Raw genomic sequence first — 15,595 nt, 5'->3', positions numbered from 1 at the left:
AATCTTAGCAGGACTTATGCACTTAATGGAAAGGTCCTAGGGAGTGTTGCTGAACAAAGAGACCTTAGAGTGCAGGTTCATAGCTCCTTGAAAGTGGAGTCGCAGGTAGATAGGATAGTGAAGAAGGCGTTTGGTATGATTTCCTTTATTGGTCAGAGTACTGAGTACAGGGGTTGGGAGGTCATGTTGCAGCTGTAAAGGACATTGGTTTGGCCACTGTTGGAATATTGCGTGCAATTCTGGTCTCCTTCCTATCGGAAAATTGTTGTGAAACTTGAACGGATTCAGAAAAGATTTACAAGGATGTTGCCAGGGTTGGAGGATCTGAGCTACAGGGAGAGGCTGAACAGGCTGGGGCTGTTTTCCCTGGAGCATCAGAGGCTGAGGGGTGACCTTATAGAGGTTTACAAAACTATGAGGGGCATGGACAGTATAAATGACAAAGTCTTTTCCCTTGGGTCCGGGAGCCCAGAACTAGAGGGCATAGGTTTAGGGTGAGAGGGGAAAGATATAAAAGAGATCTAAGGGACAACTTTTTCACGCATAGGGTGGTACGTGTATGGAATGAGCTGCCAAAGGATGTAGTGGAGGCTGGTACAATTGCAACATTTAAGAGGCATTTGGATGGGTATATGAATAGGAAGGGTTTGGAGGGATATGGCCCGGGTGCTGACAGGTGGGACTAGATTGTGTTGGGATATCTGGTCGGCGTGGACAGGTTGGACTGAAGGGTCTGTTTCCATGCTGTACATTTCTATGATTCTATGACTCTAGGCTAACCTAACACTTATGGCTTATATTTTAAGTTTAATCAAGAGACATATCTTATTAAAACATATAATCAAGAAAGTACCCACTCTACTCATTACTGCAGACTTACAGTAAGATCACACTTAAAAACTATTCACTTACCTGTTTCTGTGCTGTGACCACTCCCAAACAGGTTCCTCCAAGACCAGTTGTGAATTCCACTGTTTGTTAATTTTCCCAGATGCACTCTATGAACTCAACAGCAAGGTCATCAGTAATTCAATTTTGTTAACAAGCAGCTTGCTGCATTTGAGGAGTCTTCAACCTCTACCCCATGTTTTACAAGGAGAAAGTGAGGACTGCAGATGCTGGAGATCAGAGTCAAGAATGTGCTGCTGGAAAAGCACAGCAGATCAGTCACCATCCAAGAAGTGGAAGAATCAACGTTTCGGGCATAAGCCCTTCATCAGGAAGGCTTATGCCCGAAACGTCGATTCTCCTGTCCTCGGCTGCTGCCTGACCTATGTTTTACAAACCATGCGTCAATAAAGGTGTCAATATTTTAATTAAATATTATCTCTACAGAATCATTTTTTGTCCTGTGTGTGTTTGAGATTAAAGGAGGATATGGTTCTAGTTCTGGATCATAGTTTAGCTATTAACCAGTTGAGCTATTTGTTATAAGAATAAGTTTTATGATATAAACACAGATTACCTTGAGTTTATTGAAGAAGCCTAAAAAAGCCCCTTCATTCTACATTGCAGTGCCAAAGGGAAACAATTGGCCATTTTGGTGATCAAATTTAAACATTTACACTAATGGTGTGACTCATAGTGTTTGGAGCTTCATTATCAGCAGATTCCTCCCTTTACAGTTATAGCAATTGATTAGAGCATGACATTCTAAAATAGCATTGCTGGTATGAAACCTGCCTGCTCTGCATATTTTCAGTGAAGTGTAGCTGCTAACTCTTTGACCAAAATGGCATCCAACCTGTTTTGCACCTGATAAATGTATGTGTTTGTAAATGCCATTTTGGATCTCTAATGGCCCACCCAGCTCAGTGTTACCAAGCTCAATTTTGTGCCCCGTGACCTCAGATAGAGTTGCTACTGGACTACATGTAGATAATGAAGAGGAGGGGACAGCACAGATTCTTGCATGACTAGCTTCTTGATCAGTAGTTGAATAAAGGCTCATAGGCAAAATACAGGAAAGTGGACATGAGAAATGTTGGGTCAGCCATGATCGTATTAAATAGCAGAGCAGGCTCAAAGGACTGAATGGTCTACTCCTGCTCCTATTTCCTACGGTCCACAGTGATAACTGTAGAGGGCTGGGAAGAAAATATATTGTTGCAGCCGAAAAGCGTAAACAGTCTCACTGAGTTGCACAATGAAAGAGAGGTATTTCAGGAGGATGATATACAGGAAAGTCAAGATAATAGGGGAGGGATAGAGCAACATAGACACTTTGATTAGGATTGTGCTGTGCTATAGAAGGGGTACAGACCTGACTGAAGAAATCCAAACATGAATTTATCAGGAAAATGGGCAGAACTTTGACAGTCTTCAAGGTCTTTGGATGAGTGGTTCATAGAATCATAGAGATGTACAGCACGGAAACAGACCCTTCGGTCCAACTCGCCCATGCCGACCAGATATCCCAACCCAATCTAGTCCCACCTGCCAGCACCCAGCCCATATCCCTCCAAACCCTTCCTATTCATATACCCATCCAGATGCCTTTTAAATGTTGCAATTGTACTAGCCTCCCCCACTTCCTCTGGCAGTTCCTTCCATACATGTACCACCCTCTGCATGAAAAAGTTGCCCCTTAGGTCTCCTTTATATCTTTCCCCTCTCACCCTAAACCTGTGCCCTCTAGTTCTGGACTCCCGGACCCCAGGGAAAAGACTTTGTCTATTTATCCTATCCATGCCCCTCACGATTTTATAAACCTTTATAAGGTCACCCCTCAGCCTCCAACGCTCCAGGTTAAACAGCCCCAACCTGATCATCCTCTTTCTATAGCTGTTGAAGTGGGGACCAAATCTAGAAAATGACAGGGATGTCTGCTGTTTGAATCCGGTTCAGACTGGTTTAGCCAGGGCTGACAGGATCAAGGTGACAAAGACCACTGAACAGGTCACCCAAACAATTGGGAGAGCGTGCAATTGGGAAATTGTTCAATGACCTATCCCATTGTATTTGAAATTCCCCATGGCTGTGCATCACAATAGCTGAACGTTTTCACCGAAGAAAACGGATTAACTCTGTAGGTCGCAGCAAACAGAATTTTGGTCGTGGCTTTTACAGGTTTCCCGGAAGTTGATCGTTTAAATATCCTGGACACGAGGTTAGCTGTACGCTTTGCTAATCAAAGTTGAATGGTAAAACATTGAGCAACGGTGGAGCGTGTTCTTTGGAATTTCAAAGCGGACTCTGAGTTCGACTGACTGATCCATTACTTGGAAACCCAATTAACAGCCGCTTCTGTAATACTTCATTTTCCCTAATTGTGACATTTCACGACTTACAATACCCCGATTCCCAGCCACTTTCACGACCCCTGGAGACATTTAACCTTCGATTGCACTGGCCACGCCAGGACCTGCAAACATGTACTGGATGTTCCACCTGACCGGTGCTTTTATTGTATGGTTTTTAATGAAAGATGGTGATTCTCTGTTGCTGAGAAGTCACCTCGCAGATTAAAGTTCAGCCTCTTGGCAGCTTTCCAACATCAAATGGCAGATATTCTTTCAGCTTCGATGTGTTTTTCTTTCAAAGTTGAAAACAAACGTGGGGTACTTTCTAATTAGCTGATCTGAAGCAAAGCCGCCAGCTCTCGGTTTAAGATTTGAAATCGTTCCTTCAAACTGCCGAGTTTTAAGTTTTCTATAACTATTTAAACTGGTGCATATTTCCATAGTCCCTCCCCCTTTTGGGGCTACTCGTTTCTTCGAACAGTCTATACTATAAGTACTGTCTTTGAAGCAGTCAAGACTTGGACCAGCTGCAAAGTGTGCGTCTGCCAGAATCAATGGAGGACTATTCCAGCTCCTTTCTAGTTTATACGTGTGTTATCACCGTGCTAGGCATTGTCGCTTTCCTGAGGCTGTTCATGTCTGAACTGCAACTGACTCATCGCCTGATCATTTATGCGATTCTCCTTCTGTTCCTGGAGAGGATCTGTTGCATGTATCTGGCCGGCTTGTCAGGGGTTCTGGTTTTCACTGCTGTATGCTTGCTCGCCTTTCAGTCACTTTCCTCTCCTAAGTTATCTGTGCAGGGAAAGGCTGTGCTCATTACAGGTAAGAGGCACCCTGTTACTGAAAAACACGTGTTTGAGTTTCGTAAGTGAATCTTGAAAAAAAATGCATGCTGTCAAATATTTGTAAATAGAAATGCATTCTGTTATGGGGAGATTATTAGTTTAAATTGTTAATAGACCAGTTTAAATCTTATTAAGTATGCTTCAGTGACTAGCCTCTGGGGTTCTGAAATGATAAAACATGTGTTGCACTGTGTACAATCCTTTTATGTCTGTGGCATACTTCCATAGTGGCAAAATATTGGGCTGTCTCAGATTCTGTCACTTGCTTCCAAGTGATGCTGCATTTTCCCTATGAAACACCTCAGAGAACGGAGATTGTTTGAGAGTGATCATTGTGCTGAAATTTTGGGGCTTCTTCATGCTGTGTTTCTACCCATGTCAAATGACCCATCCTATTTTGTAAAATAAAATGGAACAAAATTGAAATATTCCATTATAAAAAATAATCTAATCTCTCCTGGAAAACATTTTGCAGGTTTTCATCACAACTAAATTATTCTGTTGAAGTGGGGAACAAATTTTTAACATGCATATATGATTCTTTTACCAATCTCTTCCCATTTCTCTCGTCCTTTCAATGCTATCAATGGCAGAGGACAAATGGGCAAAGTTTTACTAGATCAGCAGGGTCCAGACACCAGGGGAAAGGGCAGTCCTCTGCGACTGCAATTATTGCCTTCACATTCTTTTAATAAAGTATTTCCAGCCATTAACTGTTGTACTAAGTCCAGCCTACTAGCTGTCTACAAATCAGCATCAACTCACTCTGAAACCAGTGATTGATGATTACTAGTCTGACAAATCTTATGTATTCATAAACCAATGATAATTTGTAAACTTGTTTCTCTTTAACAGAGTAGTGTGGGTATGAGGAAGTCAGCCACTGTGCTTACAACACAATCAAATTTGATCTTGGCTGCCTTGCATCTTAAAAAAATTGTCAAATGAAGTTTAAAATTAATCCAACTTGAAGTTAATCTATTAATCTAACTGAAATCAACTGTTGAAAGAAGCAAGTTCCAGATTTCAACAAAAGCAAAGGGAAGTACTTCTTTCTAATATCATCCCTGAATGGCTTTGCTCTAATTTTATGATTAAATTCCCTCATTTTCCCACCACATGAAACAGTTTCACTCTAGCCTGCCCATTTCTTTAATCATTCTCAAATGTCCATTAGATCTCCCTTTGATCTTCTATAGTAAAAAAAATCCTAATATTCTCATAGTTTAACCAAGGAATCCCATTATAAAACTGCAGAATTTGTGCTCTGCCCTCCAAAACTGATGTACAGAACCCCTCAGGGTGTGATGCCTATAAGTGAATGTTATGCTCAAGAAATGGATTAAATAGAGGATTCTACAAATGTAGCAGAACTTTGACTGTCTGGGGTAAATGGGTGGGGTGGCAAAGGGAGATTGGGGTGGAGTAGTGAGGGGACACTGGTGTGTTGAGGACAAACTAGGCTTAGGGGGTATAAGATGGGTGGGGGAGATGGGGTGGTAACGGGAGACTGGGGGGTGCAGGGTGAGTGGAAACTGTGTTGTGTTGTGTTGTGGGATGGTGAGAGGAGACTGGCTAGGGGTGTGGAATGGTGAGGGGAGATTAGGGTGATGAGGGGCGACCAGGGTAGGATTGTGGGATGGCTGGGGTAGAGATGTGGGACGGTGAGGGGAAACTGGGGTCGCAGTGGTAGATGAGAAATTTGCTTTGTTTTATTTTTACAAATTACCATTGATGTTCTTCTCGAACTCCAAGGCATTACACCCTCCTATATTAATAAATCCTGAATCCGAAATAATAAACAGATCCTGTCAGTAAGTTGATGACTAAATGCTCATTTGGTATTTGTAAATATGTCCTTTTGTGACTGGATTAGTTGATGATAGGGGTGTGCTACAAAGATCTCATTGGTATCCAAGATCTTTGGGGCACAGTGAAGGGAAAGTTCTTCCAGATTGCCATTAGCACAACTGCAGATCACCTTGGCAACGGTTAAAAGTTCCACTGAAGAAAGGGTCAGATTAGGACAGACGTTCTGTCTGCTGCTATGAGAACATCAGCTGTCATTAGCATTGTGCAACAGCTGTATCTTTTCTTTTTCGAAATGTGCAGGACAGCCCCACTTGCCAAGAAGACAGCAACACATTTTAGAGTGTTCCTGAAGTGAGTTGTGTACAGATCCCACTGTTTTTCACAGAAACACAGCCTAGTTTATTCACTTCACTACTTTTTCATCTTCCTCTACTTAAACCATCTTCCTCATTCATTTGATGTTTCAGAGCCAAGGTTTCTTGTTGCTATAAGTCAGCACACTGCAAACATTTTGGGAAGATTGCCTTTTAGCTATTAACAAATCATAACCACAAATCAACATTTCTCCAAGTCAGCTCAAATCATTTTTTTTGTGTTAGTATCGTGTCCTCTTACTTTTTTTTGCTCTACTTCACTGTGGTCTGCAAATCTAATAGGATCAAAATGCAAACCAGAAAATTAAACAAACCTTACTTTGTTCCATTTATTGACTGTACAATAATAATCCCAAGCTGTAGGGGCCTATTCCTGTGGTTAACTGAATCCTGCTTACTTTCTGGGCACATATTTTCTGACATGGAGGTCAGAATAGTCAATTGTAATTTATAAAAATGTTACATGGGATTTTTTGCAATCATTCGTGATGTATGATATTACTACAGTTAATAATATTACAAAAGCTGAATTCATTCAGCACTATACATTTGGAAAAGACTGATGTTCCTTCAAATGTAAGAACATGTGATAAAATAATTGAATTTGTTAAAAAAATTTAAAGCTTTTCAGATGACTTTTCAGATGTCAAACTAAATGCAATACCAAATGTTACAGGGTCAACAAATAAAATATCTTTTGCAGATACATCAGAAATGTAAGGCAGAATATACAGGTGAAAACCAAGAGGAATATCGAAGGTTTGGCAGGAGGTGAAAAACCAAATAATTGAAGCAAAGAAGAATTAGGAGAAAATACTAGCAGCTAACAAAGAAAAATACTAAAATATCCTGTTGGCATATAATAGTAAAAGCATGATTAAAAAAGGCATAGGACTGATTAGAGACTAAAAGATGGGATTAACACATAAAGGCACCGGTCATGGCTGAAGTGTTAAATGAATACTTTGTATCTGTCTCAAAAAGAGGAGGATCCTGCTTGGGCCATGGTGACAGTGGAGGGAATTCTATCACTAAAAAGGTTCAAAATTAATAAAGAAGAAGCCTTAGATAGACTTAAAGTTGGCAAGGCACCAGGATGACATGAGATGCATCCAAGGATTTTGAAATTAGTGGGGATAGAAATTGGGAGTGAATTGGCCATAATCTTCAGTCTTCCTGGACTTGGGGGAGGTACCAGTAGACGGAATAGTTGCAAACATTATGGCCTTGATCAAGAGACTTTGTAAGATCAGTCCCAGCAATTATGGACCAGTCAAGTTTAGCTTTGGGGGCGGGCAAGCTTCTAGAAACAATTACTCAGGTTAGAATTAGAAGTCATATGGAAAAAGGGAGGTTGATTCGAAAGAAATTGTGATTAACCTAGCTTGCTGGAGTTTTTTTGAAAAGGTAACAGAAAGGCTTAATGAGGGTAATGCTGTTGCTCTAATATACATAGATTTTCAGAAGGCATTTGACACAGTGCTGCACAACAGACTTGTGAGGGAAATTAAAGGTCAAGGTATAAAATGAACAGTAGCTTAGTGGATATAAGATTGGTTGAGTAATGGTCACTGGATATTTTTGGTAGATTTGTGGTGAGTTCCCCAGGGGTCCTATTGGGATGCTTGCTTTCCCTGATATGTATTAATGGGTTTAGTTAGCTGGATGGCTGGTTTGTGATGCAGAGTGACACCAATGGTGCGAATTCAATTTCTGAACCGGCTGAGGTCGCCATGATGGGTCTGAACCCCTCCCCTTGCTTGAGGTGTGGTGACCCTCGGGTTAAGCTAACTTCAGTCGTCTCTGTCCAATGAGAAAGCAATGCTATGGTTCTCTGGGTCCGTGGTTTTACCTTATCATAATATTCTGGGTTTTGGTGTGCAGGGGCCAATTCCAAAGTTTCCAGTTGACACAAAATCTGAAGGATTGTGAACTGTGATGAGAACAGTGTGAAATTTCAAAAGGACATTGTCAAGTTGGTGGAATCAGTGATTAGATGGCAGATTAGGTTCAATGCAGAGAAGTGTGAGGTGATGCAATTTGGTAGGAAGAACACTGAAAGACAATAACAATTAGGGGCACAATTATAAATGGGGTGCAGGAGCAGAGTAACCTGGTTCCAAATGTGCACAGATCATTGAAACTGCTGGGACAGGTGGAGACAGCGGTTAATAAAGCATAGTTTCCTTGGCATTATTAAATGGGCAGTGATGCAAGAGCAAGGAGGTGATGTTGAATTTTTAAAAGTCTCTCGTTAAATCTCATTTGGAGTACTGTCTGCAGTTGTGGGTGCCATGTTATGGGAAGGATGTGATTACGCAAGAGAAGGTGTAGAGGAGATCCACCAGCATGTTGCCTGGGCTGGAGTGTTTCAGATAATGATGAGAGGCTAGGTGAGCATATAACCACATGGCATAGTATAAAGGAAAGGAACAGAAGGGTTAATGAGAAAACAATTTTTCACTCTGAGGGTGGTGAATTTCTGGAACTCAATGCCTGAAAGGGTGGTAGAAGTATGAATCCTGAAGATATTTAGGAACTATTTAGATAAGAATATGGAAGATCACAGCATTCGAGGCGATGGGTTGGATGCTGGAAATGGGATTAGAATAGATAGATGCTCACGACTGTTATGTGTACAATTGGCAGAATGGCTTTTATTCATACTGTGAAAACTCTGTGTCTCTATGACCAAGAGGTAAAGGACCCAATTCCACCTCATGAGAAAATTAAAGAATTTTGGCCAAATTTCTGCCGGCATGCACTGCCTTCCTCAAAGCCCAAATACAAATTTTTTCCATGATCATGAAGGAGTCATGCATAAACACACACGTGCAAACACAGACACAGATATACACACACAGACACTCAGACACGCACACACGCGCGCACACAGACATGCACACAGACAACTATAGAATCTCGTGTTACAAGGATTGCTGATACTAACTGTGCCAATTGCTGAAATGCTGCCATCATGCTGGAAATTGCTTCACCTGCAATATGTGTTCTGGTCATGCAAGATTTGCAACACTCAGTCATTAAAGTAAAATACTGCAATGCTGAAATAAAAAATATAAGTGGTGGAGAAACTCAGCAGATCTGGTGACATCATAGTCATACCATTTACCTATACAGATTCCGAAAGTTCAGTCACACAGAAAACTCTGAATCACAGAATTGTTATGGTGTGGGAGGCCATTTGGCCCACTGTGTGCGCACTGGCTCTTCATATGCTCTCCTGCTTTTCACCATAGCCTTGTACACTGTTTTTATCCAATCATCATCCAATGCCCTGCACTGAATGTGCATCCAACACATTTCCAGGCAGTGCATTCCATTTCCTCACTACACACTGTAAGGACAGGTCTTTCCTCACATCGTCCTTACTTCATTTTCAGATCATTTTAAATCCATGTTTTCTTGTTCTCGCTCCTTTTACAAACAGGAAAACAGCTTCATCCTAACTACTCTATCCAGCCCTTTCATGATGTTCAAAACCTCTATTAAAACTTCTCTCCTCCTTTCACAAACTATTCTCAGAAGTAGAGTTTCTCATTTCCAGAATTATTCTCTGTAAATTGCTTCTGCATTCTTTCCAATGCATTTACATCTTTCCTATAACATGGCACCCACAACTGCAGACAGTACTCCAAATGAAATCTAACAAGAGTCTTTTAAAAATTCAACAACACCTTCTTGCTCTTGTATAACTGCAAGGTGACCAAAACTAGAGAATACTCCTAACCAACATCCTGTATAGCTCCATCATAACCTCCTTACTTTGTATTCAATGCCTTGACTAACAAAGGCAAGTATCCCAAAGCTGTCCACTGGTACCAAAAGAGTTCCCCTCTCATGATGTCAATGAGAAGGGATGAGGTGGGGGATATGGTATTTAAAAGGCTGTTTGAACAACAATTGGTGTAGATCTGGTGGTCCAGTTTCCAAATCAGTGGCAATGGGTGGGACCAGGCAGGAGGAGGACAAAACCTTTGATAGTTTCAATGCATTATAGTTCCATGTTGTGCTGCCAATCCCTAAATATATGTTGTTTTCAAACTGAGGAATTTCAAGTCATTTCTATTCAAGTCACACGTTTTTAAAAATCTGATTTCAGTTTAGACTCCAGTCCAATTCACTTACTCTGTTGGAAATAATAATTGGAGAATTGGTGGGCGGCACGGTGGCACAGTGGTTAGCACTGCTGCCTCACAGCGCCAGAGACCCGGGTTCAATTCCCGACTCAGGCGACTGACTGTGTGGAGTTTGCACATTCTCCCCGTGTCTGCGTGGGTTTCCTCCGGGTGCTCCGGTTTCCTCCCACAGTCCAAAAGATGTGCGGGTCAGGTGAATTGGCCATGCTAAATTGCCCATAGTGTTAGGTTAAAGGGGTAAATGTCGGGGTATGGGTGGGTTGCGCTTCGGCGGGTCGGTGTGGACTTGTTGGGCCGAAGGGCCTGTTTCCACACTGTAAGTAATCTTTCTGAGATTGCTCAGTTCAGTTGACCTGAAGAAAGCTGCCCTCGCCAACCCTAATTGTCTTGTGCCGCTTCTATGTTCTACATGTTCTATTTCTTCACTGCCATTTTTCCTTCATGATCTTTCTCCTCCTTCTATTGTATTACTTTATTTTCCTCAGACACCACTATTTGGAATTGACAAGACTTTATCTCACAGGTTCTTGTTTTTGTTGTGTTTAAGTTCTTTTTTTCCAAAGTAACAGTAGAGTGGGTCCATCTATTTCCCTATGTTAAACTTTCTTTTAAGTTAGTTTCTAGGGGCAGTAGTAGTAGATGACCTGTGTGGTGATATGTTTTTATAGCTACTGCTATCATAGAATCCCGACAATGTGGAAGCAGGCTCTTCAGCCCATTGAGTCCATCCACATTGATCCCACATTGATTCTTTGAAGAGTATCATACCCGGACCCCCATCCCCATAATCCTGCATTTCCCACAGCTAATCCACCTAACCTGCACACCTTTGGATTGTGGTCCTGCAAACCCATACAGACAAGGGGTGAATGCGCAAAGTCTACACAGACAGTTGCCCAAGGTGGAATTGAACCCAGGTCCCTGCCGCTGTGAGGCAGCAATGCTAACCACTGAGCCACTATGCCACCTCAACCATGAATGGTTACAGTAATTCAATCCTCCATCGTTTAGAGAGAAATGGATGCTTGGGAAACAACCATCTGCATTAAATAGTATCCTTTTAACATGGTAAATTGCTCTGTGGAACCCAATTGGAGTGTAATTAGGAAGAGTTTGACTGACTATGAAGCCAGCAGTTGTTAGAGGGTACCAAAATAACTGAAGTATTGGACTGGTTACTAAATAGCTGAATATTAAGAATAGTTTCAAGACAGACAGGGGGGAGATTTTCAGGAGGGATTTTCATAGTTTGGAGACTAGGTAGCTGGTGAAGTGGGGAAGTGATGAATAGACTCAAATGAGTACAGAGTTGGGAAAATGTACTGATCTCAATGTGTTGTGGGACTGTTAGAGATAACGGAGATAGGGACAGAAATTGTTTGGTTCTGACTGAAACCTTTGGTCTGGGGAGTGTGTACCAACAATTGATTTTCAACGTTCATAGAACTGAACAGATTAATTCTTGTATATCTTGACAATTAAGTTTATTGAATCCCAGTTAGCCAATTTATTGATTATTATTAGGGGACATTTCACATAGGATGAAAGAAAAGAAATATTGTCAGTGTAAAAATTTGCTCCAGTACAAAGATTTATTGTATTTATAAATGTCAAGAATGAAAACATGTGGCCTGGATCATTCCCTCATTCCTACTTGTGGAATTCCTGCCTTTAATAAATAACTCTGAAGTCAACACTGTGCTATTGATCAGGGATAGTCAGCATGGGTTTGTCAGAGGGAGGTCATGCCTAAAAGAACTGGTAGAATTTTTGAGGAGGTGACCAAGGGTTTGGATGAGAGTGGAGTGATTGATGTAGTTTATATGAATTTCAGCAAGGCCTTTTTACAAGGTCCCACTTGGGAAACTCAAAAAGGAGGTAAAAACTCATGGGATCCAGGGTAACTTGGCAAGATGGATCCAAACTGGCTTAATGATAGGAGACAGAGGGAAGTGACTATTTGTGTGACCATTGGGTCCAATGTGCAGTGGCGTTCCACAGGGATCAGTGCCGGGTACCTTTTTGTTTCTGATAATCATAAATGATGTACTGTAGATGAGAACATTGGGAGTGTGTATTAAATAAATTTGTGGATAACACAAAGATTGGCGGGCAGTTGACAGTGAGGAGGAAGATGTTAGGTTACAGGAAAATATAAACGGATTGGTCAGATGGATAGATCAGTATCCGATAGAATTTAATCCTGATGAATGTGATGTGATGCACTTTGGAAGAGGAAAAAAACAAGGGCATAGTCAATGAATGGCAGGTCACCGGGAAGCTCCGAAGAACAGAGGTATCTTGGGATACTTGTCCAAAAAACTCTGAAGGCAGCAGGGCAGGTTAATAGTGTAGTTAAGAAAGCATAAGGGATACTTGCCTTTTATAGTCTATGCCATGATTAATAAAGCAGGAAGCTTATGTTGGAGCTGTACTGAACTTTGGTTAGGCCAAAGTTAGACTACCATGTGCCGTTCTGGTCACCGCACTGTAGGGAGAACGTGATTACATTGGAGGGGCTGCAGAGGAGATTCACCAGGCTGTTGCCTGGGCTAGAGCAGTTTCAGTTTTATAAACTCGGGCTATTTTCTTTGGAACAGAGAAGGTTGAGGGGACAACCTGATAGATGTATAAGATTAAGAAGTACATGGCCAAGGTGAATGGAAATCAGCTGTTTCTCTTCGTTGAAGAAGAAATAATTTTAAAATAGAGGAATGGAGGGGATTTGAGGAAACTCTTTTTCATCCAGAGGATGGCGGGGTCTGAATGCTCTGCCTGGGAGGGTCGTTGAGGTAAAAAACCTCAACTTTTAAAAAACACTTGAATGGGCACTTGAAGATTCGTGTTGGTGAACTTTAGTGTGGGGAAGTGGATCACATGTAAATAGTAAATGTTTAGTTGTACAGACTTGATGGGCTGAAGGGCCTCTTCTATACTATATGATTCTTTAATTGAGGGACAGATTGAGTTGTTGACCTAAGCTGTCGATACAGTACTTACCTCTGCAGCTTGGAAAAACTTGGTGATGGCCAGTGTAAGTCTTTATTTTCTGTCTTGCTAGTAATAGTTTAAATTCTGCTCCAGAATGTAAGCAAAAGCAAATAAAATATATTTGGGCCTTTAATATTATGTGAAGCTGCTTTTAATAGAATTGGTTCCACGATATTAAAAAATATGAACAACTAACACACTGCTGTGTTCTAATTGTAAATCATTAATTAAAGGTACAAGCACAGAGTGAAATATGTCAGCAAGTGTATCTCAATATTACATTATGTCAAAAAATGTACTAGTGTGATGGAACCCAGAGGTGAGTGTGTTTTTTTTCTCTTTTGCTGTATCTTTTCTGTAGAACAATACCATGTTGCATCTTACGTTTGATCATCCTTTACAAAACACCATTCTTTCTGCCTTCCATTGGGCTGAGTGTTCCTGAGTATCGTGTTTCCCAAATGTTTCCCCAGTGGAACCCCAAATTGAGGCTGAAAATAGTGGCAACTTCTCTTTTGGATGGCACAGTGGCACTCAGTGGTTAGCACTGCTGCCTCACAGCACCAGGGACTTGAGTTCAATCCCACCCTCTGGTGACTGTCTATGTGGAGACTGGATTTCCTCTGAGTGTTCCGGTTTCCTCCCACAGCACGAAGACGTGCAGGTTAGTGGATTAGGTACGTGAAATGCAGGATTACAGGGATAGCGTAGAGGGGGGTGGGTCTGGGTGGGATGCTCTTTGGTAGGTCAATGTGGACTTGATGGGATAAATGGTCTGCTTCCACATTGCAGGGATTCTCTGATTTTCAATGAAGACTGAGAGTGGAGAAGGGGTCCCATGATAGCAGGGAGACCCCTTGAATAGTTATTATAATTTGGCTGCAGCTCTGTGGTGGCCATCATTGCCCCAGATCCCAGGAGATTGAAACTGTAGCTTACTTGGGGTCCTGACATTTTCCCCATAACTTTGGGAAGAACTGCCCTAATTGGCAAGATTGTTTCTGATAATAATGAAACTTATGTATATGGAAAAGAAATAACATTAAAAAACCTCATGTTAGTTGTAAGAAAATAATAGTTGAACAATAAATGCACAATTTTTTCCAAACACCAACCATAGAATTTTGGAAATTTGATACTGCACACTAATGGTGTCTTGTGCAAGCATGTTTTGAAATGACTCAGTATTATTTACTTCCTATTTACTTTTGTTTGGGTCAAAACTTCAAAGAAGTTTCTTATTTGATCATTTGGGCTTTCAGCCAGTGATTCATTGCACTGTATGTTTCATTAATCCACAGTACAATGAAGGCCCAGTGAGTATAATGAAGTAACTAAAGCTTCTGATCACAATGCTATTCGATCCTAAAGAAATCACTAGACTTCTGTCAGATGTTATTGTGTTTTTTAAAAATAGTTGAGGTACTTCGGTATCTCTCAAAGCAACATTATTTTCTGTGATTCAAACACATGTTATCAATGTCAAAGATTGAGTGTCATTGATGCCAAAGGTTTTCCAATTGGTTGTCTCCTGTTCAGATGATGATTAGCGTGTCATACCATACTCAGATACCAGTCTGGTGATCTGAGTCACTGACAGCAGTCTTGTCAGCGGGCCAGAGGGCTGTGGCATGTGCCCATAATACATTGAGGAGCCGTGGTGATCTGAAGGGTATATACTCCTGCAGACGCACTTGTGGTTTGGATGGACTCTTGGGTTTCTACAGCGGGTTTCAAAATAGAGCAGGCAGTTCCTGCAGCATCAGGACATGCTCTCCTCCTTTGATGAGGGCCATCTGCAAAATAGATTGAATGTTTATTTCAGAAATGTGGTTTAATGTTGATTATAAAATAACTGCCCTGAATTTGTAATTATATTTCAGCATTCAGGAACAAAGAAGCAATTCCTTATATTAAGTAATGTTGTGACATTTTGACACGTAATGGATTTATGTAAAATCTAATATTGTATAAGTTAGACAATTAGAGAATTTAAAGTCTTCAGTTCCTCCTGTGCAGTTGTGCTAAAATCATGTGGGCTCAGTGGTTAGCACTGATGCCTCACAGCACCAGGGACCTGGGTTTGATTCCAGCCTTGGGTGACTGTCTGTGTGGAGTTTGCACATTCTCCCTATGTTTTTGTGTGTTTTCTCTGGGTGCTCTGGTTTCCT

At 41.2% G+C, this 15,595-nt stretch overlaps 1 protein-coding gene across 1 annotated transcript in view; it reads left to right on the top strand.

The window, feature by feature from the left end:
* Nucleotides 1–3,064: 3,064 nt before the first annotated feature.
* The window catches only part of hsd11b2 (hydroxysteroid (11-beta) dehydrogenase 2), a 64,508-nt gene continuing 51,977 nt past the window's right edge, over nucleotides 3,065–15,595 (top strand). Inside the window, exon 1 of the mRNA XM_087995952.1 lies at nucleotides 3,065–4,067. Within this exon, the coding sequence (XP_087852078.1) occupies nucleotides 3,797–4,067 (271 nt within the window). The 5' untranslated portion in view covers nucleotides 3,065–3,796. The remainder of the gene's footprint in view (nucleotides 4,068–15,595) is intronic.

The sequence above is a fragment of the Chiloscyllium plagiosum genome, unplaced genomic scaffold, assembly GCF_037043375.1.
Source record: "Chiloscyllium plagiosum isolate Xiang-an unplaced genomic scaffold, Cpla_swu_hap1 HiC_scaffold_17, whole genome shotgun sequence".
NCBI classification, from domain to species: domain Eukaryota; kingdom Metazoa; phylum Chordata; class Chondrichthyes; order Orectolobiformes; family Hemiscylliidae; genus Chiloscyllium; species Chiloscyllium plagiosum.
Note: the sequence above shows the minus strand (reverse complement) of the source record. Positions and strands in the feature narration are given on the sequence as shown.